A 21217-nucleotide genomic window follows, 5' to 3' on the forward strand; every position below is an offset into this window, starting at 1 on the left:
GTTATTTATCTCTAAATGGGGTTATGGAATCCTTTTACCAGCATCATCTTCTCTCTGTAAACCTGCTTGTAATTTCAGCTGGCTTGAGGAAACATGAGCCAAAAGAAGAGCACTCTAAACATGACTAATTCTTACATTTTGATTATTGAAAGAATGTTGAAAATTGTAAAATAATATTTTTAACAATAGATACAGAATGTATACATATCAATGGGGATGTTTACAGCATGACTAAACTCTTTTTAGACTTCTTAAAAAAGTGCAGTACGTGGGGTGGTGTGACCCATAACAGCCAATAAGCTATAAGTGTATTTATAACAATGGGGTCTATTCACGAAGCTGCCGAAGGATCTGGCCGTAGCTTTGGCTGATCCTTCGGCTAGCTTCGGCCCCAGGACCCCTTCGGTTCAGTAGAACCGAAGGGGTGCTGTACAGGCTATTCACAATAGCCCGTACAGCTCCCTGAGCCAGCTGAGCCGTGCTGAAAGCCGAAGCTGGCTGAGCGGCCGGCCAATGGCCCGGCCGCTCGGCCTGCTTCTGACAGCTGGGCGGAGCCAGCCGTGATCTTACGGCTGGCTCCGGCCACTTGCAGTGAGAATTTGTTTTCAATGTTCATGTTTCTTTTAGAGTGCATATACAGTATGACAATTAATAATGAATATTTCTTATAAGCACTATCTTGATTACTGGTACATTTGATGGATAATGTATATTTATCTAATCATGTAGAGCATGGACATAGAGGACTAGCGATGATACTTTGGCCTCAATCTACATCAGACTAAATATGGACTTAAACAGTAACTTGTGTTATTTATGTAATTAGGACGGTGTCAATTTCCTAGGTAGCTAGTTTTGCATGCCAATATGGAAGCTAACAATTCAAAGATGGACAAATTCATGTGTTTTTAACATGCTTTTAATGATTATGTACAAATAAAATATGCTTTTAAATGTAATCAATTATATGGAATCATTAGTGGTGTAAAGGCTGTTGTCTTTTTGTAAATACCACAAATGTTATGAGGTTTATTTAATTAAACTGACTGTTAAATCAAAACCTAATTTAAAACTTTGTCATGGCCAAAAAGGTTTTATCTACTGCTGACACATCAGACACAGAACAGGTAAGATGGAAAACGCAGCGCTATCCACTGCATCCATCATAAAATATCTGCTTTTTTAACAGACTAATTTGGAAAGAGTACGACTTTTTAAATATTGTCATTACTGTGCATTAACAAACCTAATACAATTATTGCCACATAACTTGGTAAACTGTTCCTGTGAGAAGCAAGGAGTCTGCCGTTGCTGACTTCTGATTACACAAATCCAAGTTGTCTGATTGTCAAGCTGAACCCCCTGTGGCATTCACTGACCTAAAACAAGCATCCATATGCAGTAAGGACTTTAAAATTTAGTTGGACTTTTCTGACCTCTATAATTGTCAGGAAGCATTGACGCCAGTAAGTATAGCCACACAACTAGCATCTTCAAATAGTGCTCAGCAATGGCAGCCCTCATGTTTCTCTCAGGAAACGTTTGCTGTAGGACCCAGTGTTGCGTTAAAGTGCAACTGCTGCCATAACTTTTTTCTAGCTTTGGATAGAGAAGGATTAAAACACTGCTAGGCTTTTATTGATGTCTGTGTCTTCGTTATGGAGATTGACTATTATCACCAAGAGTGAAAGTGAAATCTAGACTTGAGACACAAAATCTTTGATTGATATAAATCCGCTTTTTGTGCAACACACGCATTTGCAAATCCTGTACAAAAAGTAGTGAACATTATCACTGTGCTATACAGTACAAAGTCTGTGCAGAGAGCAGAGTTGTGGGAGGGACCCAGCAGGTCCAGCACTAAAGGCTGCCTGCAGAAAACTATAGTCAGGGGGCATATACAAAACCAGTCACCCTGCACAAGAAGAGAGAGCAGCAGTGACTGGTCTTAATAGAGTGTAGCGCCCTAGTGAAAAGGGTGCTATTAAATTTAGTCACTGTCAGGTTGTATGTGGTCTGATACTAATTTGTAGTCTGTGTTAATTTGGGTTTCCCCTAAACAATCTGTAATTGATTGCCATCTGTCTGCTGCTAGAGGTACTGTAGGGTGTGCCCTGGTCACAGAACAGAGCAACCAATGGGATTGCTATGAGTGGATATCCCTCTCCAGCCAATCACTGTTGAATGATGGTCAGTGGTGCATGCGGGGGGAGGAGATAAATACTTGGGGTGGACCATGTGAGGCCTCTCTTCCCACCCCAGGCCCAGCCTGTGGGGAGGCTGCGCTGGACTGCCTGAGCTGGCTAGGCTTAAAAGCCTGGGGACTAGCCATGGAATCACCCTGGAGCCTGGTGGCAGCAGGTCCAGTGGTTGCTACTGCTAAAGACAAGGATCAGTATCTTCTACCTCAAGTAATGCTGTGTCAGGTATTCAACCTGCTGTGCATGGAAACAGTAACCACACTCTCTGGAAAGCCATGGAGTCTACATCTGCCTGGATGATCCTAACCCTCCTCTATCTCTCTCCCTGAAGTTCTGCAAATAAAAGTTTCAAGCATCATAACTACAGTCTGGACCTCACTTCCATTGATCAACAGGAGGGTGGTAAGTGCTGATGGGCAGAAGCAAGTGAATGTATCCCTAGACAAGAAGAATCTGAGCTTCCGTAACCCATAGCAACCGACCCTAGTACTCAAGGTGTGCTGTGGATCCATAATAGAGGTTTCTTATAGAGGAAAGACAGGGAGACCAGTTAGTTAATTTACTGTAGATCACCCTTTAAGAGCCACCGGTAGTGTTCTCCTGTATTGGAATAGCGCTGACCGCGGAAGGGGGACGCTACAAGAGAAAGCTCCTGCATGGAGGCAAGAAAAACACAATGCAAACCAAGATTCAGGTAAGAATGCATATGAATATACATGTGTCTTACATTTAGACAATATTTAATTATACCAAAGTTCAGTTTAAAAGAAAATCCAAATGTATGAGTTGTCACCTGAATAGGAATACAAGCAAAATCTTAATCTTCCAATGGGCACACTAGTTCTGGTAACAACTGTCTGTTGTTGCAATGGGACAGGCATGGAAATCTCACAGGAGTTATAATCCTCCCTAAGGCCCCTTTCACATGAGTTGATCGGGAGAGGATCCATGCACGTATCCCCTCCTGATAACAGCACTGCAAAGCAGAGGTCACAGTGGCTGTCTGTACAGTTTTTTTTCCTCCATCTTGCGATGAAGGAAAAAAACTGCAATTACCGGATCCAATGTCGGTCTATGGGGAATCGGATGTAAATAGAAATGTGTCAGTTTACATCAGATTACTCCTGATTTCACATGATCAGGTCCAGCGAAACGGATCTCTGTTCGTTTGTTTTTCCGGACCTGGCCACAGGAGGGGGTAACCGGGTGTAAACGGACGCCCGTCTGTTTACACACGGCTGCCTATAGACTTACATAGTTACATAGTTACATATACATAGTATTTGAGGTTGAATAAAGACATTAGTCCATCAAGTCCAACCTATTAGGATCTCATTCTAGGAGTACCTGTACCCCTGTATATTACGGTCCCTTAAGAAATCGTCCAAAAGTTTCTTGAACAATTCCACATTCTTTGCTGAAATCACTGTCTGTGGCAGTGAGTAACATTGGGCAATTGATCGTGTCCGCCTGAAAAACTAAAAGGTGGACCAGATCAGACCGCACGTGTGAAAGGGGCCTTGCTCTATCTAACAATTACATTAAAATGGCTTTATAGCTGCCCATTCTTTTTGAGTAACCTCTCAAAGCACAAAAAAATACACCTGCACAACAATACCACTATGCACAAAGTATTCCTGTCTGTGCATTGTGGTGAATTTTAGAAAAGGTGCATTTAGGTCTACTGTTTATATACATTGGTGTGCCATTCAGATTAAAATGGTACCCCTCCTTACAGCAACTCAAAGGTGTGCATACATCCAGCATCTGCTAGTGCATGTCCAGCTATCTTTGACTGTGACACTGCTTCTAGCTATTATATTGCAACACAATAATGTGGATGTTTAGAGTCTCCTCTAGAATTATAATGCCGTAACCACATTTAGATTAAGAGGTTATTCACAAAAGTGTGAAGAGTTCGGAGAAGGTAGGAGAAGTGAACAATCTAGAACAACATAGCTGAACTGGAAAGTGAGTTGAATTGGAGAATTTTTCCAAATCAGCTATGTTGGGGACATACTAAAACATTTAATGTGAAAATGGCTTAATGTAGCAAGTTTCAAGGCATTTGATTGAGGTTTAGACACATTATGGTACATTAAGCTCTTCTTACATTAAGATAAATGCTTTCCAGGAATGTAATAAAATAGTTTAATGTGAATAACTTTTGGTATGTTTTATCAAATGACCCCAAATCTTCAGAATATGCTGGCATAGATAGAGTCGTGTAGTATGGTAAGTTTGGGGGAAATTGGTTAACATGTAAGTTGTTTTTTGTACGTTAAGCCACATTAAGCTCCCCAAAAAACAAGCTTAATGTCACTCATTTGCCCCGTGGGTAACCAAAATCCATGAAACTTCCAGGATGGGAAGATGGGAAACTAGGTTGTGCAAAGTTTCAAGGCATTTGATTGAGGTTTAGACACATTATGGTACATTAAGCTACATTAAGCCATTTTCACATTAAATGTTTTAGGATGTCCCCTATGTTGTCCTAGATTGTTCACTTCTCCTGCCTTCTCTAAACTCTTCACCCTTTTGTGAATAACCCCATGGTGAATTCCGAAACGTTCTTTTTTGTGGGGTAGTCTTTTTGATGTGATGCTGCATTCATTGCTTAGCCCATATCCCATGATAACTTGCCTCTTCTCCTTTACTAATGCATTGCCTATTGATGAATTACAATTTGTTGCCTGACCAGTATTCCTCTGGAACCCCAGATATTGTTCCCCAGCTATGACAAATGTATGTTGTCTCTGTGTACTTTTGTTGTGTTTTAGCCCCTGTGACTTGAGCTATTAAAAAAAAAAAATAGACATATACTTTCCAATTCAAAGTCTATTAACTGCTTAGAAAACTATGAATAATTTAGTAAAGTTCAGTTAGAGATATGTCTTCAGTTTCCAGAATCATTGAACACCAAAAATCTACCAACATTTCTGATATTTGAACCTTATATAATCTCATAAGCTTAATTAAACTGACATAACGCAAGCGTGTGTACCCCCTACCACCATTAGTGGCGTGGCTACTAGAAATTTACAGGGTTATTCACAAAAGGGTGAAGAGTTTGGAGAAGGCAGGATAAGTGAACAATCTAGGACAACATAGCTGAACTGGAAAGTGAGCTGAATTAGAGAATTTTTCCAAATCAGCTATGTTGTCCTAGATTGCTCACTTCTCCTGCCTTCTCCAAACTCTTCACCCATTTGTGAATAACCCTGTTAGTATTACCAGAGCTGCAGTCAGTCTGGTGAGATTATAGTTTGCATTTACCTGGGTAATTCTAGCTGTTCCTGGTATTGTGCTTTCCTGAGTGGAGTGTGACTCTGCTGCAGTGTGGGACAACCAATGGGAGACACTCTGAGTGTGTGTGCAGTCCACCAGCCAATCACTGGGGCTCTCATGACCAGTTTTGCATGCTGGGACAGGGCATATATGGGCCATGGATTAGTCCAGGTTCCTGTTCAGCCTGCCCCCGGACTAGGCCTGGGGGTGGGGATACTTGAGTGTGGACCTCAGGAGCAAGTCTGGTGTCTCCCCTACTGAGGACTTGTGCCAATCCCTGCTCATCTGATGCTCAAATACCTACTGTCAACCGTGCTTCAAGAGAATCGACACTGAAATACTAAAAGGGACTGGTGAGACTGGTGTCTGTCTATTTTCCTCATGGATGTCCTAAGCCTATCTCCCAGTGTGAATATGTTAATAAAGTTCTTCAGCATCATGGCCTGAATTTCAACTATGTTGGTCAGTAGAAGAGGGGTGGTTAATGCTAATGGGGCAGCTGGTTGCTAAATTCCTAGACAGGCTATGGGTGACCCGGGTTATTCTGGCGGCTCCTTTGGGGGTGAGAGCTACACGTGCTTCAAGGAGAATGTTAGGGTTGGGCTTTGTAAAATGGTCCAGGGGAGGCAAACAGTTCTTGTAAACTACAAATCTATGAGGCATTGCAAGACTCTGACAGTCAGAGGCATGACTCCAAGAGGAAGGTGCATGATGGCATTTTTAGTTTAACCACATCTGTATATGCCGTTATTTCTTTTTTTGTAAGATTTCACCAATATCATTTTCATGGTATCTCAAGCCTAAGGGTAATAGAGTATTCTGGAAAGCTTGCATGACAGAATTTTTTTCTCAGCTAGCTAGAAATTATATATCCTGTATTTTCACTTACCTGCTACTATCTATGGCTAACATAGTAAGGTACTTCCTTCTTTTAGGAAGGAGGGCACCGCAGTTATCCAACTCTTTAGCATAGCAATAAATAGGGACATTGACTTTTTTCTTTTCCATAGACCTGTCCTATGTTTCCCCTCCAAAATATCTGTGTTCTCTTAACAAGGGTTCTCCTCACACATACATGGTGAACTTCAGCAACTTTTTTTTCTGGATATGGCATGTGGCAAGAGCCACTCTCCTTTCATTTTTGGGGCCAGGACCTACAACACCATTTCCCTTTCCAGAATTCAGAATGCTGCAGATATGTTTATTATGCCCAGCCTATTAGCATGATATTAATTATGTGCCATTATTTCTTTATTTTCATAGAACTGATTAAAGTACAGCACACCCAAAGTTCAGATGTAAAAGAACAACAACAAAGTATAGCTTACTGGTTTCTATGCATTATAACAATGCATAACATAACAAACACAGACAAAAGCCAATATTACAGAGGAACTCCAGCTGTTAACAAAATAACCCTTGCTGGCACTGCAAGAGTGAAATGCTCATTTTAGTCTAGGGGCTGGAAAAAAGAAGATATACTCACCTGATCCTTGGTCCTGCGACAATCAGCGCTCAGTAAACCTGAACCATATCTTTCACTGAGCCATTTCCCTCTATCCAAAACCAGTTTGAATGGATAAGTAAACTACTGTATATCCTAGCTTTCTTTGCAGAACCATTACTGCCTAATGTCTGTATAGTGAGGCGCATGCATTTTGTCCCAGAGCAAAGAAAACATTAACATGGATCTAATGTATCCATGTGATATTTGTATTATATTACTTTAAATGGGTTTCTTGTATCTACTGTGTGCCTTTATTCCACGATCATTAAAGTAGTACGAGAGCCTCATTCTTTTAGCCAAAACAAACTTGTTGCTATACAGTATATTAATGTATCACAGGGCGATACATGATTCCTTCTAATAAAGTGCAGACTTACATTCATGCTGCATCCTCCATTTTCTCTCTGCCACTAACATGTACTTCTGGTTAGGGAACGCAATTTCTAAACCTATATACCTCAGGACTACATCTCCTATCATTCATTGCATCCCTACATTGATGATTTGCCTGATATCAGGAGTCTGTCTGTGCTGTTGTGGGAAGTAACGGCGCTGCCTTAGGAGCCAATGTCAGTCTTCCCTAAGAGAAGGAGCTCAAGGGGTGTATTCTTTGTGTTTATTCTATTTCAGACTGCCTGTACGTGTCGGCATGTTGTCCTATTCCAGTGAGATCACACAATAGGGAGAGGCTCCATAGGACCCCGCAAGGGAAAGGAGCGACTCTAAAACCAAAACGGCTGTTATGAGCGGGCAGGATAAAACTCGAGGAAAGGCAATGTTTTATTAAAGAAGTAGAGGTACAAGTACGTTTCACGTAGCAGCTGAAATTGCTTAAAAAGTAAGGGTTTTTATACCACTTTGAGCTTTATTACAGGTCTTAACACCCTGCCACCATTGTTATTGATTGCAGACATAAGCATTCACTGTTTAGTCCTGTGTCTGCATTGACAATACATAGAGAAGGTAGTCACTACTCCAGCATTTTCTGAGGAAGAGCTGGGCAGGGTCTGTATTGTCAATACACAATTGCATGTGTCCATTTGCACTCCAGACCAGAATCCCAATAACGTATTCAGATGGGTGCTGGAATGACCTGCGGATGGTGCTGCACAAATCCAAACGTAGAGAAGGTAGACACCCGCACACCAAGGCCAATATATAAATACTGCACACGTGATACCATGTATATCTGATGTCAAATAAAGACGTCTCTATATATTGGACCTTGGTGTGTGGGTGACTACCTTCTCTACATTTGGATTTGTTCAGCACCATCTGCAGGTCATTCCAGCACCCATCTGAATACCTAATTGGGATTCTGGTCTGGAGTGCAAAGGGACTGGGACACATGCAATTGTGTATTGACAAAACAGACCCTGCCCAGTTCTTCCTTAAAAAATGCTTAAACCTATGCATGGATTATCACATGGGTGCTATTTGTACATCTGAATCTAGCACTTTTTATGTGTATAGCTGTAAAAACCTGAGTGAAGTAGTTCATTTGTTTCTCCTAATGTAAAAGAAATGAATAAATACCTGGTTCAGAGCGGAAAGGAGGATTTACTTGAAAGTCCTCGGGGGAGAAAGACATTACCAATGCAGTCTCAATATAAAAATCCAGTAGGTTAAACAATGTGCTGGTGTCCAAGCGCAAAGAAATGGATTTGAAGATCGAAACAGGTACTTGAAGGCACCACAAGCTGTCTGCCCTTCGCCAGCACTATTAGTTTACAGCTTAGTAGAAGCTGAGAGGTCACCATGAGCATACTGCTACTGGAGATTTTGACTCAACGCAATACTTGCCTGACCTGTTAACAAATATGCACTAATTAGGAAGACGGGGTTTTCTTTTGAAAATGTCTTGTACCAGTCTTGCCACTCTCCGTTCTGCCCTAACATTGACTAGTCGCTGATGGCCACAATTTGCACGTTCAGACCCAGATTTTCGGCTGACAGTCCAGTCTTTAAACACTTTAACAACAGCTGCTCTTGAACATTTAATGAATTCTGCTGTTTTGCTGATACTCGCTCCATGGCTCCGAGCGCCAACAATCATCCCACGTTTAAAGGCTGTTAAATCGCATTGTTTACCCGTATCTTCAGAAGAAAATCGCTTCTACTGTCGTGGTAAACAACCTGCTTCCCTATTTATAATGGTCTGGCCCTCTAGCAACTTCAGCGCGAAATTATAGCTAATTATAGCTAATTTGCCTACAAACGTCAGGTGGTCATAATAATCTGGCCACTCAGTGTACGTCTCTTGGCTGTTATGCTTTAACACTTTGGGGTTCATTTTTAATACTTCCGCGCAGCCATATGCTGGGTGAATGCCATTGACACAGTATTCTCACCACTAGAAGGAGCCGGAGAGCATTGGAATTGTACTTGGCTGGGTGGACATTGACACGTATTTACAGCCTTCATGTTCTGGGTTTGTGATTAATTTATTTATTACAGGTATTTATTTAGCGACATGAATTTACGCAGGACTTTACCTGTGAAGATCAGTCCCTGCCCTTGTGGAGCTTACAATCCTAGGTCCCTATCTCACATGCATACATACACTGCCAGTTTAGACAGGATCCAATTAACCTACTTTGGGGTGTGGGAGGAAACCAGAGTACCCAGAGGAAACCCACACAAGCACAGGAGGAACATGCAAACTCCATGCAGGTAGAGTCCTGGCTGAATCTGCATTCAAACCAGAGACCTCAGCACAGCAAGTTAGAAGTGCTAATAACTCAATCACTGTGCTGCCCATCCAGTTGAAAAGTATTAAATCCAGACACAGGCAGGCAGCCAACCTTTTCAGGAAAAGCCCAGCAACTGCAGCCCCAGTACTTCTCTTATAACGGGTGCATATTAAAAGCACGAGCCCCATAGCATGGGAATTATGGAGGCAGTTAATACAAGCACAGGTTTGCATTTTTATTACATTTTAAGACAGGTGTCATTTCGCTGTCTATGACCACATATATATCTTTTCAGCACGTGTGCGCAGCAACACACATTTCAGCATGTGTGCCCAGCAATAAAAGCTGGCAAAGTGCTTTATGGAGCAGACAGAATCTAGAGTGCACATGGCAACCAATAAACTTCTATCTTTGATTTTCATAGCTTAACTGAACAAGCTGAAGAGAGAAGCTGATTGTTTATTGGTTGCACATGGCAACCAATAAACTTCTATCTCTGATTTTCATAGCTTAACTGAACAAGCTGAAAAGAGAAGCTGATTGTTTATTATGGGCAGCTGCCCCAGTTTCTGTCTGCTCCAGTTTTGATGAATCCCCCCATTAAAGAGGAACTCCAGGAAATGTAAAAATTAACCCTTGCAGTGGGGTTACCCCTATACTGCAAGGGTTAACTGCTCATTTTGGTCTGGAGCAGGGGAGGGCAAACTCTGGCCCTCCAGCTGTTGATAACTGCAAGTCCCATGAGGCATTGCAAGATTATCAATCACAGGCATAAATCCCGGAGACAGGTGCGTGATGGGATTTGTAGTCTCACCACAGCTGGAGGGTCAGAGTTTGCCCACCCCTGGTTTAGGGGCTACAATAAAGAAAATCTACTCCCCTGATCCTCGCTTCTGTCTCCTCCAGTTTAATAAATCCTTCCCATTAATTTTCGCTGCCAAGCCCTCCGGAACATTTTTCAAATCAGCTGGCCAAGCCATTTTTGAATTTTCTGCAATTTTTTCCTATTGATTTGATTTTCAACTGCTGCGTTGCTAGCGTTTGTAAAAGACCCCCCAAACCATATATTTTCTGAAAGCGCAGGACGGCTTGTGAGCCGCTGATGACAGCTATAAATTTAAAGGGGACAGTCTGCTGAACAGTTCTACTATAAGCTGATGGTCGCTAAAGCGACCATCAGCTTATAGTAGAACTGTAAATGCCAGGTCCGTACGGCGTACTGAGTTGGCCAGCTGGACGCACTTTTGTAGCTCCGTACCACGTACGTCCTTGGCAGCGAAAGGGTTAAGGGGAATTTATCAGAACGGGAGCAGACAAAATCTGGAGCAGCTGGCCATAGTAACCAGCTTACAGCCTTTATCTTTAAAGCTTAAAGAGGAACCCCCAGAAAAATGTAAAAACCCTTGTAGCAGGGCTCCCCATACACGGCAAGGGTTAACTGCATGCTTTGGTCTAGAACAGGGGTGGGCAAACTCTGGCCCTCCAGCTGTTTTGGAACTACATATCCCATGAGGCATTGCAAAATTCTCACAGTCACAGGCATGACTCTAAAAGACATATGCATGATGGGATTTGTCGTTTCTCCACAGCTGGAGTTTGCCCACCCCTGGTCTAGGGGCTTAAAAAAATAAAAGAAAATATACCCACCTGATCCTTAGTCCCGCTTGACTGCTAGACCAGTCTCAACAACCTCTTCTCCCCCAAGACTCTGGTGGTCTACGGACCCATGACATCATCATGTCTAATACAGCTGCATTAGACGTGAGGACACTGAGGGACATTTCACTGCCACAGTGGAGGGGGAGAGAGGTGAGCACTGACACCTGCAGGGCTAAGTATCAAGTGGGTATATTTTCTTTATTTTAACCCCTAGGATGGGCAACTCCGGCCCTCCAGCTGTGCTTTAGCTGCAAATCCCACATGCCTCTGCCTTTGGGAGTCATGTCTGTAACTGTCAGTCTTGCAATGCCTCATGGGACTTGCAGTTCCACAACAGCTGGAGGGCTGGAGTTGTCCTAAACCACCCCTGTCCTAAACCAAAATGAGAAGTTAACCCTTGCAGTGCATGGTTAGCACCACTACAAGGGTTTATTTTTTATATTTCCTGGAGTTCTTCTTTAACTGAACAAACAGGAAAGAGAAGCTCACTGACTACTATGGGCAATTGCTGTAGATTCTGTCTTGTTTTGAAACAAAATCTCAAGCAGTTGTCCATGGCAACCAATCAGCATCTATATTGCATTTTCAAAGCTTACGTCTACAAACTGAAGAAAGTAGCTGATTGGTTCCTATGGGCAACTGCTGCAGATTCTGTTTGCTCCAGTGTTGATTAATATCCCTCATTGAAGTGAATTTATCAAAACTGGAGCAGAGAGAATCCGGAGCAGCTGTGCATGGCAACCAATCACCTTCCCTCTTTGATTTTCAAACCTGAACTAAACAAAATGAAGAGAGAAGCTGATTGGCTATGGAAAACTGCTCAGGTTGCTTCCATTCCCCTCATTGAAGTGAATTTATCAAAACTGGAGCAGACAAAATCTGGATCAGCTGTGCAATACTTAAAGGGTAATTAAACCCTCCCCATTTTTGCATATATCTACTGCTAGCAAACAGTAGATATATGCAAAAACATTTAAAAAAAAAATCTTTTGAAACAGGTTTAAACTTACCTGTGTCTCCATCATGCGCTCCCGTCCGAAGATCTGAAGATTCTCGGGCAGCCGCAAAGGATCTTGGGGCGGGCGCATGTGCAGTTCAGATTTTCGGCCGGGAGACGAGGAGAGACACAAGGTAAGTCAATGCAGCAGCGTGCGCCCGAACTCCGTGGGACAGGAAGTGACAGTTAAGACAGAGAAGTCAGCGCTGGATCAGAGACCTGCACCAGCGCAGGAGGGACTCCTGAAAACTACAGGAAGGAAGAAGATGATCAGATCAAGAGGCATCATTTAAGGCAGTGGTTCTCAACCTGTGTAACCTCAGGACCCACATTTGTCCTTGGTCATTAAGTCGCGACCCAAGACGCACTGCAATGGAATGCACGGCATTGTAGTACTGGGCGTTCGGGTGCAGGCGATCAGATTCAAGTTATTGGTAAGGCAACGCACCTTCCACACCAGAACATGCAGTAGGTGTGATTGCATGGTATGGTGCATTAATCGCATGGTACTGTGTTGATTAACACACTGTAATAGTGTGAACGGACCCTCAAAAACACTGACACACACAAAAATATTTTTTTTGTTTTTTTAAGATCCACCCAGTCTCCCAACTTTACAAGAACTGGAGCGGATCCTCGGCCTGGGGTCCAGTGTGAGCTGCTGTGCTGTGACTGAGCTTCAGCAATATGTGCTTTGATTGTACAGGCACCTCTACAGGGCACATGTGGGAGCTGTAATCAATGCACATATGGATGGAGCTCCCTTTTGGCCATACTTCCAGCCAAGCTCACCTCAAGCTGACACACAGGGCCGAACAGCATTTTTTGAATGGCTGCTTGGCACGAGAACTAACAGTGCTGTACTGGGGAAGGCTCAGGAATCGCTCACCTAGAAAAGTGGAAGGCATGTGGCGACCCACTGAACATGGGGTTGCGACCCACATTTGGGTCACGACCCACCAGTTGAGAACCAAGGATTTAAGGTAAGTCCTTACACTAGCATTGGGAGGGGGAGGGAATTTAGCCTTTAATGTCACTTTAACTCTAAAAACTAAAGAGAAATGTTGATTGGCTCCTATGGGCAACCGCTGCAGTGAAACTCGAATAATTAGAATATCGTGCAAAGTTCATTTATTTCACTAATGCAACTTAAAAGGTGAAACTAATATATGAGATAGACTCATTACATGCAAAGCAAGATAGTTCAAGCCGTGATTTGTCATAATTGTGATGATTATGGCTTACAGCTCATGAAAACCCCAAGAACCCCAAATCCACAACCTCAAAAAAGTAGATTATTACATGCAATCAATAAAACAAGGATTGTACATAGAACAATATCGGACCTCTGAAAAGTACAAGCATGCATATGTACTCAGTACTTGGTTTGGGCCCCTTTTGCAGCACTTACTGCAATTACTTTTGCACAATATTCTAATTATTCGAGTTTCACCTGTACATATGAGGGCCGATTTAGACAGGAGCCAATTAACCTACCAGCATATCTTTGGAGTGTGGAAGGAAACTGGAGTACACCTGCACAAGCAGAACATGTAAACTCCTTGCCGATAGTGATCTGAGATTTCACACCTAGGCGTATTGCATATGTGCATCTGTCGCACGGTTTTTTAACCGGTAAAAAAAATTGCGTGACAAGCGCGCGTTTCTGAGGGCTACTTGGCTGTATCCCAATGGAAACGCGCAACAAAAACGGCCCAAAGTAGCACATGTACCTTTTCAGGCGTGGGCCGTTTTGTAGCGCGTTAGGGACGGGCTGAAATACGCCAAGGTGTGAACCAGATCCATTGAATACAATGGGATTTAGATGTTTGAGCGTTTTGTAGAGCGTTCGTCCAGCGTAGAACGCGCTACAAAACGTTCAGGTGTGAACGAGGGCTTAGGGCTTCAAGGCAGAAGCAGACATCCCAACTCTCCCGTATGTTCCTGGAGTCTACCGCTATTAGATAGCGGCTCCCGAACACCTGGGAGAGAAACATTTTCCCCCGGAAAGGTTAAGGCCCCGTTCACATTGAGCGATTTATCGCGCGGTAATTCCCGTGATATCGCGGCTATTTACCACGCGATATTGCTCTTCAATGCATCTCAATGGGGCAAAGGGTCCTGCTGTCGCGGGTCGTGTGTCGCTACAGCAGGACCCTTTTTGGAGCGGATTTTGCTGCAATTCTCGCTTGCTCAATGCAAGCATTTGCGCGATATCGCCGCGACAAACGCGCGATTTGTGAATCGCGCAATGTGAACGGGGCCTAAGTCTGCTTGATCTAGTAGAGTAAACCTTTCCGTGCAGTCTGTTTTTTTTTTTCTGACATCGGGGCCACCGGCTGGCAGAAAAACCCCCCCAAAAAACGGCATAGGAACTAATAGCTAGATTGCTATTGGCTATTTCAATTTGCAATAGCAGACTAGCTATTGCACCCGCCCACTGCTGCTGTCAATCAGCAGCAGTGGACCTGAAGTTCTCCATCAGGTCCACCTCTGCTGACTGACAGCAGCAGAGGGCGGGTGCAATATCCAGCTTGCTATTGCAAATTGAAATAGCCAATAGAAACCTAGCTATTAGTTCCTATGCCGTTTTTTTTTTGTCCTGACAGCAACACTAAAAAAAACAGCAGATAGTTTTGGGTGATCCCGCGATCGTACTATAATCGGCAGATTATGGGCAGCTTGCGACCGAATCTACTGTAAGGTCGTATGACTTTTCTCTTACGAGCACACTTGAAAACCCGCCGAAATTTTTTTTTCGATTTTCGGCGTGTTGGTGGTGTGGTCGGAAGACGAATGCCGCGCGGGCCGGAGTGCGCAGGGACACACTGCTCGCTCAGCACTGCAATCATCGGAAGCCCTCCCCTCAGCGGGGCGGGCTTGCGATGATCGCAAGTACGATCTGCCTGTCCAAGATGGGCAGATCATACGAAATTTTAATGACCTTACAACCATGGCACAACAAAAGTCGTGCGATGGTTGTAAGGTGTATGGCCAGCTTTAGCTATCTGCCATTATTTCAGGGGTGTACTCTCTTCTTTGTTGTTGCGCCCCCCCCAGGATGAGGGCACCTCCCTGAAATGACTTATTTCAGGTTGGGATCCCCGCTAACCACTACACCACTGTGCTGAATGTATCAAAACTAGAGCAGATCGAATGTGGAGCAGCTGTGCACGGCAACCAATCAGCTTCCATCTTTCATTTTCAAAGCCTAACTGAACAAACTGAAGAGTGGAGCTGATTGGTTCCTATGGGAAACTGCTCCGCATTCTGCCTGCTCCAGTTTCGAATCATTCCCCTGACTGTGCCTCTAGTGATCGAAAGCAGGAGCAGACAGTGCACCCATGCTTTATTTATACACCTCACCATGTCACGTTATATTTTAGCAGACACCATTTCCATGAGCCATAAAAAAAAAGAAGCTGTATAGTCTAGCAAGTGACTTGCTTAGAGGGAGGGATCAGTTTAATATTGCTCTAAGTGGGATGGCCCGGAAATCCTGTGATAAAAAAAAAAAAAAACCCAGGGTGTCTATAGGAAGAAATGGGAAGGTTATAGAGTGTCCTCTGCTTCCCATACTGTGTTTTATGGTGTCAGTTGTGGTTCCCCTCATCATCCCCGTTCCTTCCTTTGCGTCGTGTGGTGTTGCCCTTGTGATGCACGGTCATTATTAAGCAGCATATCCAGTAACTTCATGAAGCTGTCTCTTCCCTGAATGCCCTTCAGCAGCGGCTGCAGTTCCTGTTGAGAGCACACATGGACTAGGGGAGGAGGAGACTGTGCTACAGAAAAAAAAAAGGATACTCTAGGGGGAGGGGGGCGAGCTTTTTCCTTCCATGGTGCAGAGTTGTTACTGAAAGGACAGGCAAACTGCAGGATCTCGTTTGTGCTCAAGAAGAAAAGGTACAGGACTGATCGTTTTCATTTTGTCTTTGCTCCCTAGTTTGCATACACCGGCCAGGCAGTCACAGGGGTAGGGAGCTGTCCCGTCTTGCCTGGTGCTGAAGCTGGCTTGGTTGCAGTCTCTAGTCTTAGCTAGAACTAGATTCCCTTGCAGTCATCATTTCTTCCATGCTATGCTAATCACAGCCACAGCCTTTTGCATTGCTTCTTCTGTATTTTCCTTCTCTGTCCCCCTTTCCACATTTGTATTTTGTTTGTGTCTGCTGATTATTTTCTAGATATGGTAGTGTACATTGCAGCATGTGCTGTCTTCGGCAACTGTCTTTTAAGATTTATAGCCTGCTGCATCTACCTTGTTCTAGTAGTGCCAGGCGTCTGAATGCTACAAGGCATGCACTTCTGAAGTTTTGCATGTTTAGGATTTATGTTAAAAAAAAAGGGGAACCTGCATGTTAAAGGACAATCCACATTTAACTTTTTTTTTGTAGTTGTTTCGTGCAGAGGAAACTCAACGTGCATGACGGTGTTAAAATACCAAGGTTGCCTTTTAGGATATTAAGTCCTAATTTTGCCAGTCTTTGATGTACCAGTAGAGGGAGGTATCAAGCTGTGGTATATTGAGGAAATGACAATTCTTATCACCTGCAGTGCAGGAGTGGGACTTGGGACTTGGGTCTGGGATATCATTTGTAGCAACCCACTAGGCGGAACACAGTCTGCTGCAAAAAAAAAAAAAAGTGATTTTTGCTTTTTATTGTTACTTATCATTTTTCTAAATTGGCTGTCCAAACAGAAGACTGAACAGCATGAGCCCTCACTTCCTTAATGCCCCACTTTGTGTCTGTGTGACTGTTGAGATGGCAGGGTCCATAGTCTGCATTGTGATATATACATAGGATGTCTGAGCTTGTGTTAACGTGACTCGCACTTGACCTCGTCGAGGTAAAACTGCTCGTTGTGTTTTCGACTGTTTTAGAATGAAGAAAGAAAGAATAAAGGTGCTTTAGAAAGAATAAAGGTGCACACTGTTAGGTATTGTGTCTGGTTTTTCCACAAGCTAATGAGTTCAGCTAAGGAATTGGATCAGGACACTCACCTTCAAATGTCCCTTCAGACACTTCCGCGCAGATGCTGTGAAATGCTGTCCAGCTGCCAGTGCTAGTCCAATATGCACACTTTCCAATTTCCAAACATGCTTATGAGCCAAAAGGCAGCATAATGGTATTGGGATGCATGTGTATTCAAAACTAAACATTTTGCTTGTGCCCTTCACAGGTGCAAAAGTAATAGTTTGTATACAAATCACTAACTGCAGCAAACAGTAATGCATTATGCATTATTTCATGATAATTTTAGCAATCTGAAATGAGCTGTCCATCAACAATGTTCACAAGACTGACTATTTCAGAAGCTACTATATGGTTACCCAAACGTGCTATATTGCACCATTATAGGTCCCTATGCAATAGTGTAGTTTTGCAACAGTCTGTATTTTTGTGCCAGCAATATGAAAAGTGTCTAATGAACACTTCATCAAATTTGAAACCATTTAATTGTGTGTACATAAGTATATTTCATCTATTACAGGACAGAACGAGAGCTCTCCTGCTTGTCTTGCATGTAATATATACATTAAAGTGAGTGGAAGGAATCAAAAGCCATCAGCATGGATTTTGTAATGAAGCAAGCTTTGGGAGGTAAGTGCAGTCATTCTTATTCAAACACCCTATACAGTATGTCAGAAACTTAAGTACAATGCGTCAACTGCCAAAGCTCCTCCCATTTTCTTGTATATTCTGCACCATGATGTAGAATACCATAGTCATCTGAAAAGCCAGAGGCAAAACATTTCAGTAAGCTGAGAATATATTTAGATTATGTTGCCAGTAATCAAGGCATAAGGTAATTCTGCTTCCATTTCCACAATGCTTTGCTTTTTGCAATAATTGAAACATATGCACCACGGCTTGCACCATGTGCTAAATTGTATTTTTTGATGGGCTATCATTAACATCTTTTTTTAAATGCTACCAATCTTGCATTATTATAAGACTGAAAAAAAAAGAACTACTTCTCTAAAACTTGGAAGACGTCACTCAAGTGTAGGCTGTAAATAACTGGAAAAAAAAGTGGTATCCATGGACTGATTAGTTTGGCATTTTAGAGTAATCTTTTTTTTTTATACGGAATACTGTTAGATTATTATATTATATCCTTTGTCATTGTCACTAATCCCATTTGCTTATGAAAGCTTACACTTTTAATTATATCCATATTCAATATATCATAAGATCTGCAGGTGGCTTTAGATTTTCAGCATGCCTTTCAGATATTTAACTGAGCTTCACTAAGTCTTATGTTCATCAAATAATGACACAACCATTTCATAACTGGGGTTTATTCAAAAGGTTTTGTTTTTTTCGGGGCTTTAGCCAGTGAGTCCACCTTTGTTTTAAATGGCTAGTTGCTACTCTAGAAAGGTGTATTTGCTTTATAATGTCATTCCACTAAATAGTATTTCATTTTTGCCAAGACTACCAGCACTTTCCTGAACAGTCACCCACTGCAGTGATTTCCAGCAGCATGGGTTGTGCAATAGATATGGTTGATTTTTCCTCTTATGTTCTAGGTGCAGTGTCAAATTGAGCACTGCAGTAGTATTGCCTACATCAAATTATGTTTTGCACAAATCCCGTCTTTTTTTTTTAACAACTAGGATAATGGATTGGTTGAAATCTGCTGAGTGCAGTAAAAAAAAAATTTTAGGACCTGAAATAGGATTGAATCTATTAAACAGGATTCAGATAAAACCATTTGTCAAACCCTTGACTTAGAAAACAGCTATATCGATAAAGAAAATGATTAAAACTCACTGAACCCTGGTTAAAATGATTTTTAATTCCATTGATTTATGCCCAGGGTGTTGTGGAAGGTTAAAGAAGTGACATACATGGTATATTTTAAAATTCGTTGTTATTATCATCGCATGCAGTTCCAAAATTTAGAAGCCATTGGGTAAAGTTTTATGGAGGTGGAATTGATCTGACATCGGTTTGTAGTCAGCCCCGGAGATGCACATAAGTAGTAAATCAGGATTGGTTGCATGAATAGGGTTGGACTCTGCAGTCATAAATCTGGAAAGGAATTATACAGCACATTTGTACTTGATTGAAAAGAGTCCTTTTACATTAATCTGTAGAACACTACAAGCTTTTCCTAGGGTAGCATTTAGAGATTGTGCTGACATTAATGAATGCACCCTCTTATACAGCCCCTCCCTTTAGTCGTCCACCATGCTATGTTACTATTTTGAACATTATCCTGCCCCCCTGAAGGCAGAATTCTGTCTTGTATACATGCAGAGCTGCCATTGAATGATACAGACCACCAATCAAGAATGTTGTGAAGAAATTGCTGAATGTTACCTAAGCTGCAGAGAATATATCAGTGATATCTAGAGGTGACCAGCTAGAACAAACATACAAAATATAAATATAGGTGATAACCAAGAATAAATATTTATAATAAATAGTTGCGTGTTGGTGCCGCCCCTAGATGCTGGCCCAGAATTGTTAAATAAGAACTTAAGCTGTTTTGCATAAAGTAGAGGAGAGTTATAACTCCTGTCATTTTTTTGCCATCTGTGTCCCATTAGGGAGATTTGCCTTCACTTCTTTTCCAATTGCCACAACAGGAAGTTGTCTGCAAAAGGACGGAAATCCTCTCATAGACAATGGTCACCAGAACTGTCCCTATTGGAAGATTGGGAAGATTTCTGATATATTCCTATTCTAGTGACATCTCAAAACGTGGGATTTTCTTTCACTTTTGTTCTCCGTGATTAGGGTCACCAGGACAAATAGAGGGAGTCAATCTTCCTAACGGGGACACAGACAGCAATGAAAATCTGACAAGTGTTCTAATCGCTCTCCACTCTATCCAAAACTAAGACAGCACTTTTTGGCTGCAGTTACACTTTAAGAGGGTCTGTGACTCTTTAATTAATGCATGTATACTGAGCTAAAATAAATGTTCAGCAACAAGTCAACTAGGTTCCAATATTGCATTAAGGGGTACACTAGAACATTTAAACATTGAGTTAGAGAAAAGTTCATAGTCAAGTAAACTATGCACCCCTGGTTTTGGGCTTCCAGATTGGGCACTGCAACTTAATTTAGGCAAGGCAAAGGTATGTACAGATTCCTTATAGTGCTGGCTATTAAATGATAACCCTAGTTAAGTTATTTCTTTGGGTTAGCTTCACTTTAAACCAGTTCCAAGAATATCAGTAAGTAGCCCCTTCACTGATTTCGCAGGTGGACAGATACAAATTGTACCACACTGGAATCTGAGCGGTCAAAATAGAAACTCTAAAGAAACAATTGTTCCCTTTTAATAGCACTGTTCCTCAGACTAGGACTTTTAACCTTATTTATCTAATTGTCTTATACAAATTCTGCCTCCGTTACTCTACAACCTCCAGTAACATTTACAATGTGGTTTATTCAGCCGTCACTGTCTGTGCAGGTTTCTGTCTTAATGGTGGACACAGCAAACTGGACACAATGGTCAAAGTTAATGTGGCTGTGTATGCTGTTTTCATAACTGTTATAATGATCTATTTAAATCTTGCACGAAAACCCCAGACTTATATTACCATGATCACTCTTGTTTGTAGCTATAGTAATAATTTCTTAGTTAGGCACTGTCCATGGTCCTGTAATAGTGAACATCACTCCTGTAAGGGAACAATACCAATTTTTTTTTTAACCAGAAATTAAGAAAAAACAGAGTTGCCCCCTTAGAAAACACTAGCCTGGAAAATAAGACATGAGAGCTCATATATGTACAGCAAGAGGTCTAATGAGACTGCTGTCCCTTGCCATATTGGCACCAACATGGATATCCTTCAACATGTTTTAAGAGGGGTGCCTAAAAAAATAGGGAACTCTTGTCAAAGAAGCAGACA

General features: G+C 42.2%; 1 protein-coding gene across 1 annotated transcript in view; it reads left to right on the top strand.

The window, feature by feature from the left end:
* The first annotated feature begins 15938 nt into the window (after positions 1 to 15938).
* The window catches only part of LOC108797055 (complexin-1), a 218589-nt gene continuing 213310 nt past the window's right edge, over positions 15939 to 21217 (top strand). The window contains exons 1-2 of the mRNA XM_018568621.1: positions 15939 to 16248; positions 17836 to 17945. Of these exons, the coding sequence (XP_018424123.1) occupies positions 17915 to 17945 (31 nt within the window). The 5' untranslated portion in view covers positions 15939 to 16248; positions 17836 to 17914. The remainder of the gene's footprint in view (positions 16249 to 17835; positions 17946 to 21217) is intronic.

This window comes from Nanorana parkeri, unplaced genomic scaffold, assembly GCF_000935625.1.
Source record: "Nanorana parkeri isolate BGI_ZX_2015 unplaced genomic scaffold, ASM93562v1 scaffold1219, whole genome shotgun sequence".
NCBI classification, from domain to species: Eukaryota; Metazoa; Chordata; class Amphibia; order Anura; family Dicroglossidae; genus Nanorana; species Nanorana parkeri.